Raw genomic sequence first — 27,442 nt, 5'->3', positions numbered from 1 at the left:
TTCTAACACACTCCCCACAAAGGATTGCGATTATAGAATTGCAATGAATATCTTCATTAACCATACATTTTACTTTATTAAGGCTACCTTAAATCTGGCTACTGCGTTAAACAATTATTTCCAACAACGCTAAATAAAAGTATGGCTAAGTTACTTTAGTATCATCCTCACGTTACTAAAAGTGTAGCATTTTAACTTAAGTCTTCACTTTATTTTAAGTGTAGCATTTTATTTAAATATTTACACAAATTTTAACTTAGCCTAAGCTATCTCCTAATTTTACTTTTTATTTACGTATTTAGTTTTATTTATTTATTACCTAGAAAGTAATTATTTGCAATGCCCTTAATCCTTGTTTAAAGTTAAAGAAGTAAAGGGCATTTTTAATAAAGTATATCCTCACACTGAAAAAGTTTCGAGTGTGTAGCATTTTAGTCAAAATAAAAACTTGATTATTAGTAATTACAGTAAATAAAATACTGAAAAGCAGTATTTACAAATTATCTAAATTTTCCCTTAGCATTCTTTCAAATCTTTCGGTAGCCTTTCTCTTGGGTCTTACAGACCTTTCGCCTTGTTCAACGTGAATAGATTCAGGTTTATTTATATTGCCTGTCTCTACCTCAATTTCCATTGAATTGTCTCTGGTTTGCCTTTCTCTTATAGCATGTCACTGACAGTTCCATAGGATAAAGATTACAAGTAGAATGATATTCTATAGCCCCATTAGCTTGCTTTAGTTTCACTGATCTAATATGATTGTCAAATCCTAATATCAATTCTAATACCTTACCCATCATCCAAAATGGTCTGGGCTTATTTATTGCTTTAATTAAGACAATGTCACCAACTTTAATTCTATTTTCCCACTTACTTTGGTACAAATTTCTACTGTGTTCTCTCAGGCTTAAGAGATAATTTTCATACCACAATTTTTTAATTTTCAATCATTTCTTCCTGTATTTCTACAGTTCTCTCTAAAGAAGGTTGACTAGAATCGTCCAACCAAATATCACTATCATCTTTTCTCAAAATGAGGGATGAATTACCATGCAATTTGATAAAGGAATTTGGAGTTATAAACTCTTAAATTTTCTGAGCTTGATCTATATGTTAAAGGCCTGGAATTTATCGCTAATTGAATATTAGAAAGGGTAGTTAATAATTCAAAGTAAGTTAATTTAGACCTTCCTATTACTTTATAAAGACAATTCTTTAATACTCTAATCAATCTCTCCCAAGCAGAACCAACCCATGCTGAATATAAAGGAATTTTAATGTGTTTGATATTACATTTCCTTAATTCAGATTGAAATTCCTGCGACTCCAAAGACCTTTCAAGGATACTTCCACCCTTGAGAAAAGACTTAGCGTTGTCACTGTACAAGTATTGTGTACATATTACTAAATCTTTGGAAAGCGAGAACAAAATTTTTAGTGGACATGTCTGGTAACAATTCAAAGTGCACAGCGCGCACGTTAAGACAAGTGAAAACTAATATGAACATTTTTGTGGTCTTACCACTCAACTCATCCCTAACCCAAAGGTGTCCGGTGAAATCAATACCTACATGCTGAAAAGGCTTGACTAAATTCATGTGGTGTTTAGGCATATCTGTAAACTTCGGGTATCTGTAAGCTAAGGCATTATATTTCCTACATATATTACAACTACTCAGCTCAGTCTTTACTGCTGACCTACCCTTGGGAATCCAAAATCCCTGTTCCCTAAGGTAGTTTAATGTAGTGCCTATTCCTAAATGCTGTACCTTCAAATGACAATGCTTTATTAACAATGAGGTGAACCTATGCTCTTTAGGAAGCAATACTGGGTTATGAACATCAAAGTCAAAGTACAAACACTTGGATATTCTTCCCCTAGACCTAATTATACCCTTTGAATCTAAAAATGAATTTAAATTGGACACTAGAGGAGGTATATTATTAGTAACATTGGCACTGCTTTGTAAAAAGTCTAATTCTACTGTAAAGTATTCTTTCTGTGCAATTTTCACCCAATACTCTAAGGCTTTCTTTTTAGGATCACCACCCTTTAATCTACTACAAAATTTGAACAAGTAACTGGTAATTCTTAACAATTGTTCATAATTTGACATTTTATTTATATTGAGAATACCAGCGTTTACTTATTTGATGCTTATAATAAGGCGATATACTCAATAAAGGGTAAAGAGGCCACTTGTCAAAATCATTACTCAACCATTCTGGACCTTCTAGCCAATAAGTTGATTTACTTAAATATTTAGTATAGGATAAACCTCTGGTGATCATGTCAGCAGGATTTTCTTCTGTAATTACATAGTGATATAAGACAGGTAGTTTAAATAGCTTAGATATTTCAACTTTAAGACCATCTGCCTCAAGTACTCTATTTCTAACAAATTTAGATTTTATTTTAGTTTCTCTGGTCAATAGCCAATTCAAAACCACTTGAGCATCAACACAAATATTAATGAATTGAAAATTTATATTATTGTAGGCTTCTAGTAAAGAAGGTAAACATTTAAATGCTAGAATTACTCCCATTAGTTCCAAAGTGGGGACACTATGCTCATTTCTCTTATTCAGTGGAGCCAATTTAGATTTGGAGAACAAATAAGAACTTTTATCATTTTGATTAACCGCATAGGCCACAAACCCATAGGCCTCCACAGAGCTATCACAAAAAATGTGCAGACCATACGAGTCTAGTTCATTAAGGGACTCTAGGAAATTTAAGTTCAGATAACATTTCAAAATCTCTACTAATAATTTTCATTTCCCCACAAATGTCTTTAGGTAAATTTTGATCCCAACCAACATCTAATTTCCATATTTTTCTCATTAAAATTTTGCCTCTTATTGTTACAGGAAGGACTATATTCAAAGGATCAAATATTTTAGAAGTTTGTGACAATACTTTTCTTTTTGTGTCTGCTTCTGGATCTATTTTACAAGGCACAAGACTAAAAGAATCATTATTTACGTTGAATCTATAACCCAATACTTTATCCTCTTCGCAAGAATGTTCAACAAGTCTATTATCAGACGCCATTTCTTCTCTCAACTCTACACAATTGGAATTCCAAGACCTTAAAATAAAGCCCCCTTGTTCCATCCTATCATTAGCTTGCTTATACAAATTTTTCATTTCATCAATGTTGTTACAAGTTACAAGAAGATTGTCTACATACAAGTTATTAGTTAATATTTCTTTACACTTATCATCAGGATAACTTTCTGCGTGATGTTTCATAACAAAATTTAATATAAAAGGTGAAGAAGTGTAACCAAAAACTATTGTTTTGTAGCGATAAGATTCTAATTTATTTCCCCGTTTCCAAAAGAAACAAAATATTTTTATCCACTTCATTTTTTAATTTAATCATCAAAAAAGCTTGTTTGACGTCGCTCAACATTACATATTTATTAGTTCTAAAGTAAAAGAGCAATTTCAGTATTGAGCCCATTAAATCTATCCCTGGATAAGCTGCTTCATTAAGTGAAGGCAATTCCCTGTAAGTTTTTAAAGAAGAGTTAAATACTGGCCTGATTTTTGTGGTAACTTGCTCTTCTAATTTTATAATTGGTCTATGGGGAATCCATATATACTTATGATAGTCAGAAGGACTTACTTTAATTTCCTCGATTATACCATCCTCGAGTTGTTTATCAAAAACTTCCTAGTATCTGTCAATGAGACCCTTTTTTCCAAGATACTCTACTGTTCTGTCTAATACCTTAAGTGAAACAAAATGATTAGATGGGACGCTGTCAATTTTATCAGTATACCAGGGCAATTCTACATGATAAAATCCATTATCAAAAGAGATCCCCTCTCTAAATCTGTCAATTTGTTCTTTATCAAAGGAGACCAATTCTTTTTCACACTTTTTTATTCCCAAGGATTCAAGACTAAAAAGGTGTTCGAGTCCATTGTCTACCTCACTGTCTTCTAATATATGCTCTAATGGATTGAAATAAGATTTTAGAGGATCCATTACTAAATTTACCACGCTTTTTGTTTTAACATTCAGTGCTTTCTTATTAACCATGGAGTCCATAACAGCTCTACTTTCTGCCTCATCCAAAAAGTTGAACACATTACCTACAGGAGCTACTCTATTATTTACGACTAAACAAGCTCCACCCAACATTTTAGTCCAAGTTACCGAAGGTAAAATCTGAATGATATCTATTCCTAACAACATGTCAACCTTCATACTTTCATGGTTTCTGTGGTCACAAAAAGTTTCATCCAATAAAGCAATATTATTTTCTTTAAATTTATTTATTATTTGATTCATGCCGGGCACTTCAAAGTTTATATTGAGCCATTTGTCAACTAATAAAGGTATGAATATTAAATTATTGTTTATATTTATTCCAGTGGACATTTGCTTGAAGCCCTTAGTTTCTTGCCATATATATGTGCTTACATCACATTCCAAAGCATACAACGCCTCTACATCCTGACAAAGATCTTTAGCTGCAGATTCGGAAATATATGACCGCTGACTGCCAGTGTCAAACAAACATCTGACTTTCCTAGCCTTTTTGCCATTTCTTAAATACAAAGTCATAGTGGGTAAAATGTGAGACGCATCAAAACTTCTTTGAGCAAAACATAAGCTTACGTTAGTTTTAGTAGTTAGTTCGGCTTTATTCAAAGAAGGGCACAATGGAGTTATGTGTTCCCTCTTTCTACACAACAGACATTCAAACCTTAACTTGTTCTGTTTCCCGTAACATTCATTGTCTTCGTGCCCTGAACCAGCGCATCTAGTGCATAGTGAAAGTTCCCTCAGTCTGGCCAATTTATCATAATTATTAAAGTTAACACATTTTCCCAAAGTATGGCCTTCAGCTGCACACAATTTACAAATTAATTTAGTTACTTTATTTGCAAATTTAAAATTTTGAATTGTACTTACACCTACCTTATTTTCTTTAACAGGTTTAAATGGAACTGCTAGGAACTAGGTTTACTAGAGGTTTTAGTGAAGGTCTTTTTTCTATTGGAAACAGTTTTAGATAAAGTTTTGATAATTTCATTATAATTAGAAAGAATGTCAGATATATTAGGATAATTGGTATTTAATTTGTGAACCAACTCTCTCTCTCCTGGTATGGGGAGTTTATTAAATACTATATGACTCACAAATTTATACCCAGAGGACCCCACTTCCAATCAATCAATATTATGTGCTTTCAATTCATGCAGATAGGATTTGATTTCGTTGAGGTAAACTTTCACCGACGAGAATTCTTGATCATATTCAGCACTTGGTGCAGCACTCAAAATGTTCTTAAAAGTCTCGTCCACAATATAATCTACGTCAAGGAATTCTTCTTTTAACATTTCAATTGCCAAGTGGTAGTTACGATCAGAAATAGACAAATGCTTAACTACCTTCAAGGCATAGCCCCTAAGGTACCCATGTAAATATATTTGTTTGGCAGAATCGGACAGATTTTTTCTGGACCCAATGACATTATTAAATTGATTAAGGAAAGAATTGAAAGCAAATTTATCTTTCTCCTCTCCACTAAAGATTCCACATTCTAAAGGAGGGGGTTTCCCATCAGACATATTCATTCTAGACATCATTTCTAAAACTTATCGGCAGATAAGTTGCTAGAAGCCCCACTTAACTCACTTATGAATTGTTCATATTGGTCGAGCTCTATACTAACCTGAATGCTATATTCTGCCTGACTATCCAACTCCTCATTATAATATTGTTCATTACTGTTCATTATTTCATGTGTCTCCAAAACATTATTAATTTTTTCATCAAAGTATTTAACCTGCTCGATCTCTTTTTTCGATTTCAGTTATTTGAGTCTTACAAAAGGAAGAAGTTAATCTATTATCACCATGAAGCTCCGTTAGCTTCTTTAAGTAAATAGTTACCTTCCGTTTGTGTATTCCCCGCATCCTCCTCAAGGATGATATGTTCATAGGGTTAACAAACTCTTCCTCTTTATCAGACATGATTAACTAATTATACTCAATAGATTTAGTATCAATAGCCTGCAAATATTTAAAAGATAACACCTCACCTAAAGTTATCGATGCTTACGGGTTACCGAGTACATTATATATGAACATGAAATAGATTATAATACATAATATAAGTTACTATTACGTCGCACTTGAGTTCCATGTTGGTTACCATTCGAAATACCGAGCGACAGTTAGCCAGTTAGCCGTTTCTAAAAAAATCACTTACTTGGTAATGTAAGGAAATTATTAAGAATGCCTAATTTTCCATACGTCAAAAGTAAGAATATTTATCAGTATTTGATGCCATCCCATAAGCCCATTGTAATTGAGAGATACCCGTTGCATAATTGGGGTAATATATGGAGTAACCTTGTATGCAAATTCGTTGACCCCTATCAAAGAAGTATTATGTATAGATTTTTGTATGAATCTTTGGCTACTAAGGAAAGACTGAAGATATTGAATATTGCTGATAATAATTTTTGCAATAGATGTATGGAAAATGAAAATCATCTGCATATTGTCTATTTTTGTAAATATGTTAAAAATATTTGGAAGTGGTTCCAGAATTTCATTGAAGAAGTATGTGATATAAAAGTTCACTATCCAATAAAAGTATTGATGTTGGATTTCGATTATAAAGAAAAGAAGAAGAACAATACATTAAGTATACTTATTATTGAGTATGTAAATTGTTTGTGGTACAGCAGAGAAGAGGTGTTACAAAGTCAAATAATTTCAATATTAAAATGTAAAATAAAGTACACAAAATGGGTATTATCAAATGCATATGAACTTGGAAAACATTTCACAAGTAAGTATGTGAATAATATTTGAATTCATATAATTGATGTACTTAATATGTAATATTGTTGATATAATTATGAAAATTTTGTAAATAACTAATTGATAATTGTAATAAGATTTTAATTAAAAAAAAAAAAAAAAAACTCACTTCACCGAACGATAAACACATATTTACCTCCGAAATATTATATGGAATACACGACAATTTTGGAATTATATTGGAATTTATATTAATTTCAATCTTACTTATATGTAACAAACAAAACAATTATTCAACAACCAAAACAACTTACATTAAAGAGTAGATCCACTAATAAAACTTTGTGACATTGCCGTACATTACCTTTTTCCCTAGACATGGCCAAAGATACATAATAATGTAAAGCACTTATCACAAATGTTGACGTTGACGTATTCCAAAATTGTCGTTGTCTTGGAGTTAGAACGTTCAGTTGTTCTGGGTTAATTTCCTATTACAATGTAGATGCCGGCCTTGCTAATGAGAAACTCTTACTGTAACTGTTCGCCGTGGCTGTCGAAACCTCCGAGGTAATTTACTTCTTACCTTTGACAGGTACATATTACGCACGCGCGAACTTAAGGCCTATTAGGCAATTACTAATTTAAGTAATTTAATTCATAAGTTTAATTTTATTATTCCTTTTACTTATCATTAACGCTAATAGTTACTATACTAAGTAGCATTAAGTTATTTACTTTTAACTTATTAAGAAAAATAGAAAGCTTCGAGTGAAGCTAACGACCGAATGGCTATTCCCCACAGTCGGACACAAATATCAATCATTTCAGATATCTAACACTGTAAGTTATCTTTATCCACATATAGATGTCATTGTGTCATCCCTGCGATGAGGGACTTGATTTGCGCAGCAAACGAAAGCTGCAAGTGTAAGAATGTCATTTATTTGTGATTTAAAGTAAATGGGTCTCGATTTGTTGTGTTTTTTCGTCCAGTCGTGGACTTAGTGCTTTTCAAGCACATGATATCAAAGACCCTAAGGGCTACCACGTAACAAAGCCATGAGAGCTTTCAGGTTCCTTGAATTAAATTAGTGAGAGTAGTAAGAAACTGCGTATGTCGTGGAATTTTGCTGGTAACGTCAATTTCAGTGTTGGTTCTTAATGCACATTGGCTTAGCCGCCCGTGATGCTCTTTCATTCATGTTCAGAGTATTGTTAATGTGTTTAAATGTTTATTTTTTGTAATAAAACTATTTTGTTGACCAAATTTTATTGAATCCCACCCAGATAGTTTTAGAGAGTGCGCCTCCTCATGGCCTTGTCATCGGCTCATAACATCCGGGCACGAATCCTAACAAAAATAATAAAAGTCGAAGAAAATCCCGACACTTCATTCCAAATATGTTGCCATTTCCTTATAATACCCAATTACCCATCTTTATGTATGTTACATAATCACTCATAGGAAGATTCACACTTGATCTTGTCATTTGATTTGCTTCTTTGGCTGCTTTGTCAGCCTCTTCATTTCCCTTGATCCCTACATGGGCAGGGATCCAACATATTTCTACATTTTTCCCAATAATATCTAATTTATGAAGTGATAATTTAATTTGTTGTACAATATTATTTTTTGGTTTATAACTCTGGATGGCTTCTATGGAACTTCTTGTGTCACTAAAAATCACAAAATTATTTAGTGATGTTTCTTTAATTATTTTATGCCCGAGGTAATTGCGCAAAGCTCCGCTGTGAATATTGAAGCTGTATTGGATAGAGAGAACTGATATGATTTGTCCTGGGACACTGCAGCATATCCCACTCCATGTTCCGATTTAGATCCATCTGTGAATATTGCATAATGTGGACCTTTTCGATTTATATGCTCTACTGTATGTTGTCTATGGTGTGATGGCGTATATAAGCATTTTTTTGATAAATATTTTAAGTGTGTGCAAGTTTTCATTTTATTCATTGTCCAAGGTGGAGGTAATTTTACTACTTGAGGAATTTGTATATTCACATTTAGTGATTCAAACAATCTTCTAGCTCTAATTGGAAAAGGGGGTGGTTGATTGTTTATAAATATATCCGAGTTCAAATAATTCTTTTGTGGGAGAATCGCTTGTCCTAATTCTCAGAGCACTCTCCATTGTTACAAGCTCTCTATGGAGAGAGAGAGAGGTAGTTCACCACATTCAACCTGTAAAGAAGAGGTCGGTGATGATTTAAAGGCTCCTGAACATATTCTAAGGCCCTCATTATGAACTGGGTCCAGCGTTTTCAGTGCTGCGTCTAACGCTGAGCCATACTATATTTTTGCTACCGTAATCAATGATAGACAGAACTGTTGCTTTATACAGTAATGTAAGGGTTTGTCTATCGGCACCTTAAGTAGTGTTTGATAATTTTCTAATTAGATTTAAACCCCTTTTCAGCGTATGCTCCCCTTTCAAATCAGCAGTCAGTTCTCGCACCCCTTGAAATGCTGGAATAAAAAAAGCTAAAGTACTAAGCTGATATATATATTATATATATAGATATATATAATATATATATATATATATATATTTGCGTGTGTGTGTGTGTGTGTGTGTGTGTGTGTGTGTGTGTGTGTGTGTATGATTATGGGAAACTTTGAGATAATTCTTCAATTCTCTCCATATAACAGATGGAATCATGGTGAGCACTGAAACTACGTGGCGCCAGACACAAATCTCTGTCACACTACTCAATACTTTGACGTCACTGAATTCTTTTCCTGCCAACAAAACCAAGACGTACACGCCTTGAGATCAGCGATGGATCCTTCGAGCCATTTCATGTGCTACGAAAACCAAGTCTGCACACTCTACGATTTCCTCTACCCTGCCAATCAAGAGATCCCTCCTGGGAACGCCTCTCGGAGGTGGTATACTGATGGAACGGAAGGTAAGAATCGGTTGCCTCTGCTATAATGGTCCTCATCTAGCGCCAATATTCCGTCTCAGTGTTTGAGCAGAAGTAATGTCCATAATTTCTCTCTTACAGAGGATAAGGGCTAATTAATTAATTCAAGAGTGAATTAACTAGTTAATTCAGCTTTCAGTCAAGGCTGTCGATTAGATAATGATCAAATTAATACAGTTGTTACATATATGAGAGAAGCGTCGATTAACGGTTGTCGAACGCTGGTCGATTCTTATTCGGCACTCTGATGTACTTCATGTCGAAGGCCCAACAAGTAACTCAAAAATCATAATCCATTTCTCGTCTCCTATTTTGTTATATCTTTATTAGTATATCGTAATGTTTCCTTCATTTTAACATCTATTGGTATCTTCTCTCCTTGAAGGTTCTTAAGCAATTATGTTTGTTTTGAAAAAGGAGAAAGATAAAAAGAAGAAAGAATGAAGAATGATTAGTGAAGTTCTCAAGCATAAGTAAGTTTTTGTAAACCATGACAAGGGCATTTTCATAATAGAATAGTTTGCTCATAGCGCTATAGTAGATTCACATCAACCGTGCATTTGATGCCTAGACCCGTCCCTTACGACACTCCTGATTGGCTGTTGATAAGCCAATCACAGGGCTGGAAACTCTCAGTCTCTCTAGAGAGCTCACATGGGCAGGATGTGTTCCACCTCTCCTGAGGTATACGTTTGAAAGACGTATCCCTCAGGAGAAGAGGAACACACGTCCTGCCTATGTGAACTCTCGAGAGAGACAGAGTTTCCAGCCTTGTGATTGGCTTATCAACAGCCAATCAGGAGCGTCGTAAGGGACGGGCCTAGACATCAAATGCACGGTTGATGTGAATCTACTATAGGAATGAGAGAAGAGCTGACGGATACCCTACTCCGTATTACGTATACGAATTAATTCAGTCTGTTATACCATACTATAGAGTGATTCCCTATGATGTTTTACATTTCTTTCGCTTCAGCAAAGGCAATGGCCTATTGTGCTATCAAAAATAATCAAAACCAAAAAAAACATTCAGAGTCATTTAGATGATGATCTTTATACTATAATCGTGGTGTTTAATAACCTAATAGATAAATAAGTAAGGACATTTAAAAAAAAAAAAAAAAAAAAAAAGTAGGTGGGGAGCATTGAAATGTATAAGTCCCTTCTAATATAATATCCATTTTCTTTATATAAAAACTTCAGGGGTAATTTTCGTTTTCTATGATTATTTTTTCCGTCGTCGACTTGCAAATCCTGGTGCAGTTGTATGACAGATCACACACACACACAATATATAGATATATATATATATATATATATATATATAGATATTATATATATATATATATAGTGTGTGTGTGTGTGTGTGTGCGTGTGTGTGATATCTCATCTGTCATACAACTGCACCAGGATTTGCAAGTTAAGTCGACGACGGAAAAAATTATCATAGAAAACGAAAATTATATATATATATATATAATAATATAAATATATACTAATATATATATATATATATATATATAGATATATATATATATATATATATATATATATATAATATATATACCCTTATCAACAGCCAATCAGGAGCGTCGTAAGGGACTGCACGGTTGATGTGAATCTACTGCCTATAACACTTTTTTTTGGGGGGGGGATAAATTCTATCATTTGGAAATTTTTGTCTAAAGTATTCGATTGTGTACTACACATTGTTCATTGAGTAAATTTTTCAGTTATGCTCATTTCTTCCATGGAGTACATTTCATAATCGGGAACCTTATTTTTCCATTAGGTAGATACAGTCTGTACATTACGTAGGCTGTATTTTGTTCACCTACCATTCTCTTTCTTCGCTTTCGGACACATCGACCAAGTCATGAGAATTCCTGGATTTGATTCAAGTTTCGGACACATCAGCAGAGAAACTCATGCTTCCTCTGCGATACAACGTGTTTATTTTTTTTTCAAGCACTGATATCATCACCTTTACAAATAAATAAAATTACAAATAACATGACATACTTTGCAGACTGACATATATTCCCTAAGGCACACATTTCCCGAAAAAGGAAAGTGCCATGGGTAAATTTCGTTTACTCTCAGACACCTGCTTTCACATAAGAGTTACATAATCAATCGCCTGAATCATTTTGATTTGTAAATGAATAAACTTTATTTCCTGCCTACAATTTCAGAACCCTTCCCTCACTTTACAAATCCAGGTCAACCACCAGTTCGCTGCATCTCATCATATAAACTTTTATGAAACTGCAGGTTTACTTACAGAATATACTTCAATGATCGAAAATCTGGTATGTAGTGAGCAATCCCCCAGTCTCCTTATTAAATGTCAAGTACATGGAGTTTTTTTTTTTTTTTTTTTTTTTTTTTTTTTTTTTGCCACGATCCTGTCCAGGATACGGCCTGCTAGTATCCTGTGAGTTAGTTGCGTAGACTATTCTGTGCATGGTTTATTCATTAAGATGAAAAACGTGTTTTGGACAAACTAGGACCTTTTATACTCTATATCTAATTTCCATTAAAGACTAAGGTAGAAAACAGGTTAACTTCTCTTATGTATCAGTTGCCAAGATGGAGAGGAAGTCCAAATTTGACTGCATATAAAAAAAATCTTCAAGTGAGAATTCGTGCTTCCATTTCTATTCAAGTAATCAACCTTCAACTAAAATGATGGTTTTTGCGTCTTTTTTTTTTTTTCTTTTCTTTTCTTTTTTACGGGCTCTGCGGGCCAGTTGCCCTGATCTCCTTGAAGGGGAGCCCAGGAACATTCACGAAACTTCGTCTGTTTTGAAGCATCCGTCTCATTTTAAAGAAAAGACCTTTCAAAACTCTTTTGATGATGTAGTGACCAGTCATGTTTTCAATTTCAATCGCCTTCTATTTCAAACCTTTTGGTATTAATCCTTGTAAAATTAACCCAACATATAACATAGTACTACTGGCGACATTCACGTAGACAGAAAAAGGGATTTAGTTATGCAATCACCGTTATAAAAAGATATATATCGGATAAAATGGTGGAGCTTGTGAAAAGATTAGAATAACACAAATACATCGTAAGAATAGGAAACACCGCCAGCAGCCTCTTTCATGAGTGGTTTAATTCATATTATCATCCACTTCTACCTCTATTTATTTTCTTCATATGCGTCTGCTCCAAAGACATTATGTCTTCCTTCTTCTCATTAAGATAGGATATGATCCCTGAACCCACTATAGTTTTTCAATCTGTACGTATAGGGGCCGTTCTAACGCTCCCTTCTAAGAGATGGACGGCTCCCAAGAGTTACTGCATGCAAATACAAATCGCTACTAATGCTGCTGCTGCTGCAAACTTAGGTCATAAATAAGAAGCACACAGGCTACAGGACTTCGAATGGAAACTCGTTGGAACTAAACTTTACATTACTTACGTATCAAGTTGCAACTGAATTACAACTCAAATACTGAGCAAAGACGAATTATTAGCTGCTTGGCGAGAGAGATAAACTAAACAGAACTGTAAAGTACATCAAGAAATAGAGATGCTCGTAATACTCATATTTTAGCAAATGACGAATCACAAATTTTTACTTACTAGTGATACGAAAATAAAAACAAAATCGTACCTAATGCGGATACATGGCAACAACCGCTAATCCTAGTGCAATACAACAGCGGTTTAAAGAACAATGCTCAAGTTGTATTTACAGACTTGAGAATGTTCGTTGACCGCCGTCTGCAGTGGCACTCGATCACTTGAATACCTAATGCCTTGCTCGACCGGTTTGAGGCCCATATGGCGACTTGGCACTCCATGACACCAGCGAGGGCATTTGGCGTCGATGTCCTGTTACTGGTGTCCCACCGGCTGAATAAACTAATAGGTCAGTTAGCAAAATTCGTAAGGACTGAATAACCGACCTTCAGTCGAGTCTGAGTAATCATTTGGAATATATATTTAACAATAATAATTTTCATGTATCATATATTAATATCATAAAAACGGGGTCTTCTTACATTAAAAATTATCACGTATATCCTAAACGAAAGACATGACTTCATTTATTCATTGGATATACTGGACTAATACAATCAAACATTTTGCAACATTAAATTGCTACTAAAGAGATGATGCACTTTGTCAAATATCTGGACAAAAACATTTTTCACAGATATACCAGATATTATGGTTATGTAATGGCAATAGTAGACAAGTACTACCAGAAATACCATTCTATCATTACAATAAAATCTAGAATAGAACTTTATACTTCCTTAGGAGTTTCGTCCCACATATTTCTGTTTTTTTGTTTGTTTTTTTTTATCAATGGACATTTCTTGCAATTGGGATGGCTAAGGAGCAATACGAGATCCTAGTTACTGCCTAATTCATTCTCTGATGGTTAAAACGAATATGAGCTCCATATTATCAAAACATATCCAGACATTTAGCCACTTTGAAGACTTGCTCATCAGCCTAATCAAACATTGTGTTCAGTTATGTCCTACCTTTGTGCTCACTCTACCTGGATATTATGCCTTTCTACCTTATCTCTCCTGACATTCCATCAAGATCTTGCTTTCTCTCAGGTCCTTTTGTCTCACGTTAGCGTTCGCTGTGACAGTCAAGCTTCTCGCACAATTGTGAACGGTTCGTGATCCAGCACACAAAAACGTCATTTGCTAAACCTGTGACGCTTTTTTCTCTAGCCTTTGTCGATATTAGTAATAAAATCTTTTTGATGGCTGCAAGTATTCCAAGAACAAAAATTGGTAACATTTTTTAGTCTAGTCCTCTCCAAGCAAATCTGACAAAATAACGCATCCAGAGGTGCTGCGCTCGTCTGTGGTTACTTTTTTTTTTTTTTTTTTTTTTTTGCATTTCCATTTACGAATACTTTGAGCCATGCAGCGCCTGTAACCATGACTGGTTAAATTACCCACCCCTGGAACAACGCTTTTCTTTGCCAAGCAACTCCTCATAATAGTTCTTTTTGTAGATCTGTGGTCCAGTTGTTGATTACATTGCCTTTGATTTCTTAACAATCTCGAAATCCTTGCTCTCGGTTTCTTGTAATAGCTGGAACGTTCCAATTTTGGCAAGCCACTTGCTGATGTCGACAACTGCAAACGGGTATGACTCTTAATAACTTTGTCTGCCACACGTGTCCTTTGGTCATGCAGAATATATTTCGTGATAAGAATTAGAAGCAAAGATAATTTTGACAGCACTTCTGCTTCCACACAGAGAGATGAACAAAAATGTAGCAGACTATTTTGGAAGAAAAATAAGTTGTTGGTGTGAACTGACGTACGTTAAACAGATGTTACTGAATCTTTTATGTAAGCTTATTTGTAGGGCACGTGTTATATAAAGATATCAAATATTCACCGTTTATGTATGTGACTTGCGGAGTTCGCCATAATTCATGCAAGCCGAATTCAAACGCATTGGAGTCTGCGACTCAAATGCGTGTTCATGGTGGGTTGTTACAGGTTACGCCAAGAGACGGACCCCTTACTCCCATCACTCCACAGCATACTTAAAACACGGTCTAGGTATATATACCTAGAGCGTGACTAATAGTGTGGAAGTTCACGTGTTTTATTTCTGATCCACCACAACTTTATCGAAAACCAAGATATAACTAACCAAGATATAAATAATTAACGCTAGCTTTCTCAGATTTACGGTGAATAGTTCAACAATAATAAACAAAAATTCCTCTCCGAGGTCCTATCTCATTGTTTGAGTTTTGAGGTGACAAAAGTCTCCTTGATTTAATATATTATATATATCTATATATATATATATATATATATATATATATATTATATATATATATATATATATAGGTTCTGCTTTTCCCATACGTTGTGGTCTTCAAAATAAATACAGTTATCTGCTAAAATCTTATGGCTAGAATTTCATGGTCTTATTCATTCTTAACCCCACTTAAATTACTTATCATGTGTCAAAAGAAATAAATATAAGGGTTTACTAAGTAACTCGTTTACTAACTGAAGTAAACAAAGATTACTGTGAAAGAAGTAAGGCCATATATCTTTAAAATGTAAATTGCAATCTTAATCTCATCCTACAGTCTCTTAACTGGGTTTTCTGAAGCACACGGCGCATATTTCCACAAAAAAAGCCAGATGTAGATGATTTATTATACGGAAACAGGTAATTGCAGAACAGTTGTGCCTACCAAATCTAGAGGAAATTTCCACTGAAAAGTGGAAATTTACACACACCAAAGCGTAAGGAGGTCTGACCGCGTCTCGTACTGCCTTTCCCAGTTTAAGAGACACGATAAACAATAAATTAAGGCTTTCATAAGTGGCCTTGAATAAGCAGACGAGGATGATGCAAGACGGAATATTATACGACGCACACACGAACGCACGACGCGATATCGTCTGCAGCAGCACCAGCCACTGGCCCTGGCAGCGCCATCAAGTCGCCTTGATGAACCATTATAACTTTGACCGTGTATTGTGACTAGACCTGCAACCAGCCGTCTGCTGACCCTATCTCTTTTTTTCCTCTTGCCCTTCTCCTCGACCCCACCATCCGTCCTCACCATCGTTACATAAATCCACCATCGATCACAATCTCCTTGTGTACACGCAAACAAACTTTTGTGTTATAATTCCCCCAGATACACACGAGAGAGACACGGAGAAACACGCTGATAAAAACGGCGTGGGAAAAGTACACCGTCGCGATATTTGCGTTAAGCAGCAGCAGCAGCAGACCTCGAGTGAGCAGGATACAGCAGCAAAAGAAACTTCAGAATCATCAACAGCAGCAGCAGCAGTACCGTGAGAGATCAGCTGTTGGGCAACAACAAGAGAAGAGCAACTGAGAGGGAAAGAAAGAGGGAAAGCGAGAGGGAGAGAGAGAAAGAGAGAAGCAGGCGCACCAATACCATGTACAACGTCTCTCGAGGTACTCCAAGCAGAATCATAAACAGAACCAGAAGAGGTAAGAGGTAACACGCAAATGGCGTTTCAGAGGCCATCAATTTTGAGCGTATAAAATGGAGTTTGCGTAAGAGAGAGAGAGGGGAGAGAAAGCCGAGTGTGGCTTTCCCTTAGTGGCGTTATTAAGTAGTAGCTTGCGTTACCGAACGAGTGGGAAAGAAAGGAGGGAAAGTGAGACCTGTGTGAATAGCAATGAGAAATGAATAAAAACATATTGAAACGAAATTGAGACCAATCACGTCTTGTTTTCTCCCTCCCCAGATATAAACCAGAAACTCGAGACGTTCGATCAGATTCGGGAATTAACCAGGAAGAGTAGTAATAACGTAGATAGCGAAGAGGGAGACCATCACCACCACCACCACCAGCAAGCACAGGACCACCACCATCACCACCATCAGGAGGCGACGATGACGTAAGTATAATGTGTAAGACTGAGTTTAGCTAACTCGGCCCCTTTTTTCTCTCTGTGGTTCCTCCAGGGGGTTAACCTTGGGACTCCACGGGTTCGGGTTTCGTTGGTGTGGTCGTTTTATTTCCTGGTTCGCTTACTATTTCCCTAATCTGAATCGTCGTTAGGGTAGGCTACGTCAAGGTTAACCTTCGGGTAGGCTAGACCTGGGTCCTGGGCTAGACGAGTTTGCCCCGTGTTCGTTCTATAGGTGCCCATTGTAGCCTAACCTACAGGTAGGCTGAAGAGAGTTCAGAAACATAGGCCAGGTACCTAGGTATACCTTGTAGCCTAGGTTAAGTTGTAGTGAAGTAGGTTGTTTGGCAGATCTACCTAGGTACTACATTGTTTGTTGTTTGAGATTAAGCTGGCCTTATGCCAGCACGGGCTCTTGCTCATAGAGCACCCCATAGGTCATATGAATATTTTGCTGGTGGAAAGGTAATTTTAAGGATATGAGGTGAGCCTTTATTATATCAGCGGAATATGCAGGTGAAATTATATGATTTGCAAAGGTGAAAAGAGGTGAACAGAGATCTATGTAATACTAACTCTACGTCAGGTATTTCTTTGGAAACTAAAGTTTCCTGTAGTATTTGGGTTTCTTATTAGGCTAAGACTTTACCGTACCGTTATTTTTGGGGGGTCAACCGCAATTAACCCCCAGGGTCGAGTACTAAACATGGCAAAATACATTTGGCGCCCCAATCCCTAGTGGCTTCCGTATTTTCGCGACCAGTCTTTGCAGTGCGTGCGGAGTATTGCCTAGGATTACCAACAGTTTTTCCTTACCCTAACCTAGGCAGTGTAGTTAAATTTTACAAGCCGCCAATAAATAGGCTATGTTACTCTTAAGAATTAAAAAGTAATTTCTATGGTAGTTTTTGATGTATCTGAGAACTGAAAAGTGATTTCTATGATAAATTTTGATGTAGCACCTGAGAATTGAGAAGCAATTTCTATGGTAGTAGCCTATTTGATATGGTAAGAACAATTTTCACCTTAATTCTGCCAAAAATGCTTTGTTAGCTTCATTCTATAGACCTTTCTTATAGGCTAGCCTACATCTAACAGTTTTTGTGAGCCTCGTCATAAAACCATGATAGTTTTTGTTTAGAGGAAAATAAGTTTTATGGAATGTAAGTATAGTAGTAAGAGTTGTCTAGATACATCCAAACCACAAATCATTAGAATAAAATAAAAGGATGTACCCTAACTTAACCTAGGAATCCTGCCCCTACCTAACCTAGAGCACCATGAAAAATGTGACTGGTATATGCAAGGCTACAAACCCCCTTTCAACAAGATAATGTTATATGACAATACCTTTTCCATTATTAGCTACATATCAAGAAAAAAAACGAGATAAACTATATAGTATAGTATAGTATATGACAGAAAAATCTGATAAAATCATTTGAAATATTGAACACTAAAAAAAAATCACATTTTGATGCTATTTCCAGTCATCAGCTGCTTGTAAAATTACACTGGGATGTATTAAACCTCATAATAGAACCTAACGCAATATGAGTTCTCTTTAAGTCACAGTAAGCATGAAAGATAAACTTACCTTATTATCATCATCAAAATAGAAACTTTATGCTACTAATATTTTCACAACATTGAGGTCTCATATCTTGCTGGGAAAAAAAAACCTACAGTAATATGGTTAAACAGAGAGCAAAGAGGCCCAGAAAAAAATCTGATCCAACACATTCATTTGCCTCCGTAAGGGGTTAGTTCGGCAGTGGACCTCATGCGGTGCACTGTAGGCATTACTTAAGTTTCTTTGCAGTGTGCCTTCGGCCCCTAGCTGCAACCACTTTCGTTCCTTTTACTGTACCTCCTTTCATATACTCTCTATACTCTTCATCTTACTTTCCAACCTCTCCTAACAATTGATTCATAGTGCAACTGCGAGGTTTTTCTCCTGTTACACCTTTCAAACCTTTTACTGTCAATTTCCATTTCAGCGCTGAATGACCTCATAGGTCCCAGTGCTTGGCCTTTGGCGTAAATTTTATATTCAACTGAACTCATTCATCGTACATATTGTAAAATTCTCCAGTTTGCACAAGGCTTATTAAAAAAGAGTCCATGATGAATTTGGTGCAACATGTAAACAAATTGGTATAAGTTCTACATCCTTCATAAATATAATAATATTTGCGATGAATAGCACATGAAAGCCAAGAGGTTTCAGTTACTGAGGGAGCAAGAAATCGGTACAAAAATGTCATAATTTTGAGCAGCTTGTTGAAATAATGCTAGCAACGTGATCAGGTACACCTGATTCTGGTAGATTTAAAAGCAAATGTTACCTTAACCACAGCATTGTAGGATTGATCAAGATTTTCATTACAATAGAACTGTACATAGCCTAAGCTGGTGGCTTAACTTACTTTGGCATATCCCAAACCCTGTTTATTTTAGATTAGGCCAAGCTAGTAAATGAAGTTTTCATACATTCAACTTCCCTGTCAGATATATACTTAGCTATAGACTCCGTCGTCCCCGACAGAAATTCAAATTTCGCGGCACACACTACAGGTAGGTCAGGTGATCCCGCCGCCTGCCGCTGGGTGGCAGGAATAGGAACTATTACCGTTTTAAGCCAGATTTTTCTCTGTCGCGGTACTAGTAACATCGTTGCTAGTTCCTCCTGACTTGAATTTCGAATTTCATTACGCCGTTGATCTTTTGGACTGCTATTTGGTGACGTATTGGATCTTTGGTTTGGCATACGCTATTGTGGACTGTTTTTTTGGATTTGGCTTTGGAATTTCTCATAATGTCTGACGTGTCGATTTCGTTCAGAGTGTGTGTGAATGAGAATTGTTTTGTGAGACTGCCGAAAGCTTCGGTGGATCCTCACACCTCTTGTAAAAATTGTAGAGGGAATGTATGCTCTCAATTGAATGCATGTGATGAGTGCAAGAATTTGAATGAGGAGGAATGGAAGTTGCTTAATTCCTACCTAAGAAAGTTGGAGAGAGATAGGGCTAGAAAAGCCTCTTCCAAGAGTGTAAGTAGGTCGGTCCTCTAACAAGCCAGTTAGGCGGACTATTGCCTATTGATAACCCTATTGTTTTCCTCCCCATACAGCTTTACCTTCCCGTTATTATCGGACTCGGCAAGCTCAACATCTGAAATTGCGAGTCTGAAAGCTTTGCTTAAACATATGGAGCAAAAAATTAAAGAACTGGAAGGTAAGTGCAGTGAAAGTGTTCCCAGTGAAGTGGAGGGTGCGTCTGATCGGCTCTGTCTCGCTCCCAGGCCTAGACCTCTTTCAAGCTCCCAAGACCAGTGGAGAAGGAATGTCGAAAGCCGCAGGGAGGTTTCAGAGAATCCCCACCGGTCAGGCGTCCCCTCGGCAGATCCTGTAGTTACGTCCCGGGCTGCCAAGGATAGTCGTTGGAAAGACGTCCTGAAACAGTGTTTTTTTTCTTCGTCTGATTTCCTCATCGAGAAAAGGATGGAGTTCGGATAGATTGTCGAGACCTTCGAAGAGAACTTGGAAGTCTCCTTCATTCGACTCAAGCCCTGAAGAATTTCCGGAAGAATATCCTCCGGAAAAGAGGAAGAAGAATGTATATTCAGAAGCTTCTTCTCCTGCATCGGAGATTGGAAAGAGGGACGTAGCTACGAAGATGTTAGAGGATATGCAGAAACAGATATCTTCCCTAGTAGGAGTTCTTAAATCTGATCAGCCTAGAAGGAAGGATAGATTTCTCCCTATCAAAAGATCCCGTCCTTTAGAACTATCTGAGAGCTCGGACGAGGCGCCTGCCAGAAGCTTGGCGCCAGCCAGACGTCAGGCTACTGTCAAGCGCAAAACGCCGTCAAGGCGACAAGATGTGTATAGGGAACTCCTACGAGGAAATATTGAAAGTACATGAGATGTCCGTATCGAGGAGTAAAATTGGAACTCCCGAAATCGGACGAACTCCTGAAAGGAAGCGCCTCAAGCGCCTCAAGCGCCTGAAATGAGGCGTAAAGCTCTTCAAGTAAAAGGAATGAGGCGCAGCGCGCCTGAAAAGCCTGAGTTGGCTAAAAGGAAATATTTAACTCCTGGAGAGCCTAAGAGCGCCTGATATGAAACATAGGTGCGCCTGGAGAGCCTAGAACGCCTCAAAGGAAAAGCAAAGAGCCTAGGGAGCCTGAGGCGCCTGAAAGAATAAGCAAAGCGCCTAAAGAGCCTGAGGCGCCTGAAACGAGGCGCAAAGCGCCTGAAAGCGTCCGAATGGAGGCCAAGGCGCCTGCAAAGCCTGAAGGACGTAAAGCGTCTAGAGCGCCTGAAAGCAGGCGCAAGGATTTGTACAACCAAAATACAATTTGGATGAGTTATCGGAATTTGAAGCGGACTTGGAGGCTCCTCTTTGGGATTTTTCTCAAGATCAATTTTCCCCCCTGACAGGGCCTCTAGGTGTCGCACAGGTGATCGTAGCCCCTGTCGGGAAGGAATTGATCATGAAAAAAGAGAACGACATATAAGGACTTCTTCTGGTAGGACGAAAGTTGTCGCACAAGCGGCCGCCGTCCTTGTCAGGAGGGCCCTTAGGGTAAAAGAACAACATCGGCCTTCTCCTGGCAGGGACTCAAGATGTCGCACAAGCGACCGTAGCCCTTGTCAGGTTGCAGCCGGTGTTGCTGCAAGCCCTGTGCATTCCCGAGAGAGGAGTCCCCCGGTCGCGCACTCTTCTCCGAATAAAACTCAACCAGAATTAGAGGATGTTTCGGACTCTGAAGAAAACAAGGGGGCAGGTCTTTCTGATTATAAGATACTAGCAGCCCTCTTGTTAAAAGAATTTGGAGAGTCTCTGAGTCCTGCTGCCCTCCTTCTCCTCGGTCTTTATTTTCGAGTACGAAGGCTGCGAAGTCCTCCTCTTTCTTGAAGATGCAACCGACCGCCATTTCAATGAAGAGGGCTTTGCAGTCGGTCGGGAATTGGCTTAAAACCAAGGAGGAGGCGGGGAAGACTGTGTTTACCTGTCCCCCTTCCAGGCTATCAGGGAAGAGAGGGATTTGGTATAGCACAGGGGAATATGGGACTTTCTCTTCCCTCATCTGCTGAAGCGGACTTCTCGACCTTGGTGGATTCGGCAAGGAGGCATGCACTTCCAGCAGCCAAAACAAGCTGGACAATGTCTGAAATGGACCATCTCCTCAAGGGAATATTCCAGTCTTGGAAGTTTTTAACTTCCTAGATTGGCGTCCCTTGGGGCTTTGGCCAACAAGACTCAAGACCCTCAGTTTTTTTTTTTTCTTTTGGAACCAGAAGTTCTTGCATAGTGTTTGGTTACATGAAACTTACCTGACAGATATATATATAGCTGTATTTTTCTGAAGTCCGACAGAATTTAAAATTCGCGGCACACGCAGTGGCGGCCAGGTGGTAGTACCCATTCCCGCCGCTGGGAGGCGGATATCAGGAACTATTCCCATTTTCTATTCAATATTTTTTTCTGTCGCCGGTCGGTAAACAACTGTTCACAGACCTCCGCCTAGGATTTTGAAAAACTTCATTAGCCACTTAAGTATCCTAATTATTCTTTCGATTATTAACTTGGATTTGTGGCTAGGCATACGCTATCGTAAATTTTTTCATTGCATTTGATGTCTGAAGCTAGTTAGCCTAGTTTCAGACTTTGTTGTCTGCACGGTAAGGTGAGGCTACCGGAACTTTCGGTAGACACTCGCTTAGTATATATGACGTTTACATGTTTTCTTTGCATAAGGTAATTAGTGTAATGTGTGGCTGATTACGGAAGAAGGAGGATTCATTTACGCATTTTAGAGCGTGTTAGATTCAGGAGTTTTCCTCCACAGTAAACAGAAGTCAGAAATAATGAACCTTCTAACACCTCCTGTAGATTTTATTTTGCCTAACCCTGTGGTATGGCTTACGGGCTAGAAGAAGTGTCTGCTAGAGGATTACATCAAGTAATCTTATACTAAAGTGCTCGCTCTCCAATCAGTGTTGTGAAGTGTAGTGCCCCTTGTGTTGTGGAGGGGGCGTCAGATCGGCCCCATAATGCCTCTAGGCCTGGACCTCTGTCGGACTCCATGACTCAGGGAGAGGGCATGTCGAAAGCCGCAAGAGGTTACGGGGGCTCCCCACCGATCTGGCGTCCCTTCGGCAGAACCTGTTGACGCTTCCCAGGCTGCTAAAGATCGTGCACGTGCACGAATCTTGAAGGATTGCTTCTCGTCCTCCGAGGCGTCCTCCCCCACACAGGGGTTGGAGTTCTCGGAAGGACTCGCGCCCCCTAAAGAAACTTGAGAGAGAGGGACGCTTCACGTCCTCTCTCTCGCACGAGAGGATGAAAGAGTAAAGAGACCACATTTTCCCTTTTAGAAGAATGCACTGGCTCTTTTTCTAAGGGACATTTAAGGTTAAGGAGGCTCATTCATCTTGCCAGAAGAGTGATTTGAGCCTCCTGCGAGTGAACGCTCATGTATATATCATTTATACATTATTAAGGAGGCTCATTCATCTTGCCAGAAGAGTGATTTGAGCCTCCTGCGAGTGGGACCGCTCATGTATACATCATTTTATACATTATTAAGGCTCATTCATCTTGCCAGAAGAGTGATTTGAGCCTCCTGCGACCGTGAAACGCGCATGTATACATCATTTATACATTATAAAGAGGCTCATTCATCTTGCCAAAGAGAGTGATTTGAGCTCCTGCGAGTGAACGCTCATGTATATGAACGCTCATGTAATATATCACTTATACATTATTAAGAGGGTTCATTCATCTTGCCAGAGAGTGATTTGAGCCTCCTGCGAGTGAACGCTCATGAAGTTAGAGCTGTTTCAACCTCGCTAGCATTCCAAAAGAATTTGGTAATAAACAAGGACATATTCGTCTCCTCTCCTCATGGCGCTCCGTATAAGTTATGGTCAACGTTCGCTTTACTTCGAAAAAAGCAAGCTGATAAGTTGACGGCCGGCAAGCTGCTTTGCACAGTCAAACAACTTATGTCTCTGGTCGGCATAAGAAGGGCAATTTAGACGTGAGGCAAAGCGTTGGAGGGTTGCTCGACGTCCTATAAGTAGAGACATTCTCCAGGACGCTCGGCAAGCACCTTGCGGAAGACGAAAGCCATACGTCTTCCTTTAGTGTTCACACTCTTCAGGACATCGTGCGGCTCTCCATGGGAGACTCGCCATGAGGAACGTCCCTTAAAATAGAAAATTATTCAATGTCATACGCAAAACGCGGTTCGTCATAACACTGAGATGTTGGCAAGGTCGCTCGCCAGGACGCCTCTTGGCGGGCTTGCATGCATCAAGGCGCTCAACGAGTTCCTCTCTGAAAACATCGTTCAGAAGACTTGGTGTTCTCTGCTCAGACACGCTCGTAGCTAAGCAGGACGTTTTTTGAGGACGCTCAGCAGGACGCTTTCCAGGACGCTAAGCAGGACGTCGGCAGGACGCTTTTTGAGGACGCTCAGCAGGACGCTTTTTGAGGACGCTTTTGTGGACATTCGCCAGGACGCTTCGGTGGAAGCTCGGCAGGACGCTTTGCGAGAGAAGAACACTTGTTGAAGGCGTCTTATTTGCTGTTGAGGACATTTCTTTACAGAAATTTTTAAAAAGGATTCGGAGTTAGCGGAGAGACATACCCGAATTTTTTCTTCGATCTCTCTTTCCTCTTCATCGATTTCTTTGAGAATCGGGAAGATTATATACTTGGATTCCTGGGTGACTTTCGGTCATGTTAAAGGGTTTTTTCCCCTATTAGCAAAGTGCTAATAGTTTTGTCAAGTCCAGGACGTTTTCCCCATTGTCATTTAAGTGGGGGACCCCTCATAATGGGGTAGTTCTCATTGACATAGATTTTAACGTTTTTATCGTTTAAGCGGATAAACTCTATTAACAAATTTCGGAAGAGCTCTCATTCATTTTCAGAGGCTCATACCGGGGTTAAGAGAAGACTTTGTAGACTATCCAGGAAGTCTTTTGTCCAATATCATAAGAACATTGAACGGTCTTTTTTGTCTTTTCGATCCTCGGTTCTCTCTTGATGATCTCTATTCGAATATTACTCCCTTTTCTTGGAAAAGAGTCTTGGCAAAGAGTCAAGGAGTTCTTTTAAAAGTCTCGTTCATTAGAACGTGGACAGTCGTTTTCCTTTCTTTCTCTCTTCCTCGTCGAGGAAAGATGTAGTAGAGAATTCGATGTTCAAATTACTACAATACTTACGTAGTTTATCTTTGCGTCATTTTGCTAACGCATGGGTCAAAGTCATATACGCATATCGTATTTACCTCTGCGGATAGAAGCCGAAAGAACTGTTGTTCTAATGTATTTATTTGACACTCCCTTCAACCTTCCAAGAGTTTTCGGAGTAAGAACAACTCTTCAGGTATTGTTACGACAACACCAACTCAGCTTCTGTATTTAGCGAATTTCTGTTTCGTTTAAATAGGCCTGCTTGAGAGTTTCCTTTTGCTCGATAATATCATACCTATTCCTTCGTAAAGGGAGTAGCTGGCGAACTCAGGCAGATAGTATTCTGTTCACCATTGAAGCTTTTCTTCGAGGAAGACTTCTCCTTCACTCTTTTTGATAGAGATCGAAGGTGGTCGATCTCCAATCCTTATTTTGTTTTCTTGAAGGAAAGAATTTAGGATGGAGATCGTTGTTCAGAATACTATAAATATTACTAACGTATATTAACCTCGCGACATGATTCTACTAAGCAGTTGAATTGTCCGAGGGGTAGGCGCATATCCTAGTTATTCTACGGATTGCGACTTAGACGAGAAGTATTCTAATGACCTGCAACACCAACTCAGCTTCTGTATTAGCGAATTTGTTTCGTTTAAATATGCCTGCTTGAGGTTTCCTTCTGCTCGATAATTTTCATACCATCCCTTCGAAAAGAGTGAGCTGGGCAACCAGGCCCTAGTGCGAGACGATGATCAAGGCTGCAGGCTGCTGTTACTGTGATCTACGCAGTACCGGCTAGCTCGGTGTCATGCGCGGTTGGTTACGTCTCTCTCCCTTGCGGGAAGGCATGAATAAAAACCGTCTCTCTGCCCTACAATCATGGATTTTAGCCTCGGTTGAGGAAATTTCTAGTAATCTTGAATGATCATACCTGCCGTTTACTTAGAAAATTTGTTTCAACAAGATATCTCTTATACTTGTTAGGTGCGGTTTACTGCACGGTAACATTCGGTACGAATCTACCGCGGCATAGCACTATAATAATGCTCTCCTGCTTATGCAAAGCGCAGCCTTATTTGGGGAAGGAAGCAGGCTGAGTGAGGGAATGGATGAGTTTGCTGGGGACCATTTCCTCGCTGGAGAAGCTTGTTTTCCCTGAATAAACAGCAATTCAGACCTCTACAAATTTTCCTCACGAAGAAATTGGAATAACATCAAAGATCTTGTAATTCTAATTTTCTCTCAACGGCTTGAGGATCACCTCGGGTGATAGCGAGAGGGTGCCAGACATCCGAACAGAGAACAGATGTTCTGGCACATTGTCTGAAAGAATTGGAAGCCAAATTGGTCGGCTCCTCCAGTTCCTCGAAGGGTGAGTTTGGATCGAGTGGCCCAAATCATCTCGGATAATTTCTCAGCTCTCTCATAGCTCGAGAAGAGAGAATTGGTTATGGGCTTGGGCACGGAACGTAACGATCCTCAAGAGGTTCGTTAAACTATTCACGTCCGTGCTCTTCTTCTCGATCGAAGGCAACAACTACTGACGTCCTGAGTAATCCTCACTTAGAAGTATGTCGAAAGTGAGGAGAGACTGAGGGCGTCCTTTCGTTAAGTTTTTAGTAATATTGAAGACGAAGGAGCTTCCTCTTAAGTTGTTCCCTTATTCATGATCCTAGAGGATTAGCTTCAGTCGCCACATGTTGGCCTCTAAGAGGTTGGATTCACAGAGGTCAGGTAATTCAGAGAATTGTTCCCAAGACCCTTCCCGAGAGAATCGGTGTAATCTAACATCGTCACTTAGTGAAGTATCTAATATCTCTCCTCTCTGAGTCTGAAGGCGTTCAGACTATCGAGAAGCGATAAGATCTTCAAGATTAATGGCAGTCTCTTGGCCAAGGCAAAAGCAGTGCTGCCTATTTTCAGTTTTCAATCGGAGGGGGCCGTTTCTGGAGATAGTGAAGGGAAATGACTGTTCCTCCACCTCGACCTCTGGTAATTTCGTTATGGTTCTATCTTTCCGTATGAAGTATGAGATAAGATAGAAGTCCTAACTATTGTAAGA

General features: G+C 38.4%; 1 protein-coding gene across 3 annotated transcripts in view; it reads left to right on the top strand.

The window, feature by feature from the left end:
- The window catches only part of LOC135222088 (rho GTPase-activating protein gacF-like), a 95,917-nt gene that overhangs the window by 42,037 nt on the left and 26,438 nt on the right, over positions 1-27,442 (top strand). For 2 of the 3 annotated variants that reach the window (XM_064260263.1, XM_064260274.1), the window contains exons 2-3: positions 9,471-9,730; positions 17,003-17,156. In XM_064260263.1, the coding sequence (XP_064116333.1) occupies positions 9,601-9,730; positions 17,003-17,156 (284 nt within the window). In that variant the 5' untranslated portion in view covers positions 9,471-9,600. Of the gene's footprint in view, positions 1-9,470; positions 9,731-16,168; positions 16,743-17,002; positions 17,157-27,442 lie in introns of those variants that run through there. The other variant, XM_064260270.1, reaches the window with a different exon arrangement.

The sequence above is a fragment of the Macrobrachium nipponense genome, chromosome 20 (genome assembly GCF_015104395.2).
Source record: "Macrobrachium nipponense isolate FS-2020 chromosome 20, ASM1510439v2, whole genome shotgun sequence".
Classification (NCBI taxonomy): Eukaryota; Metazoa; Arthropoda; class Malacostraca; order Decapoda; family Palaemonidae; genus Macrobrachium; species Macrobrachium nipponense.
Note: the sequence above shows the minus strand (reverse complement) of the source record. Positions and strands in the feature narration are given on the sequence as shown.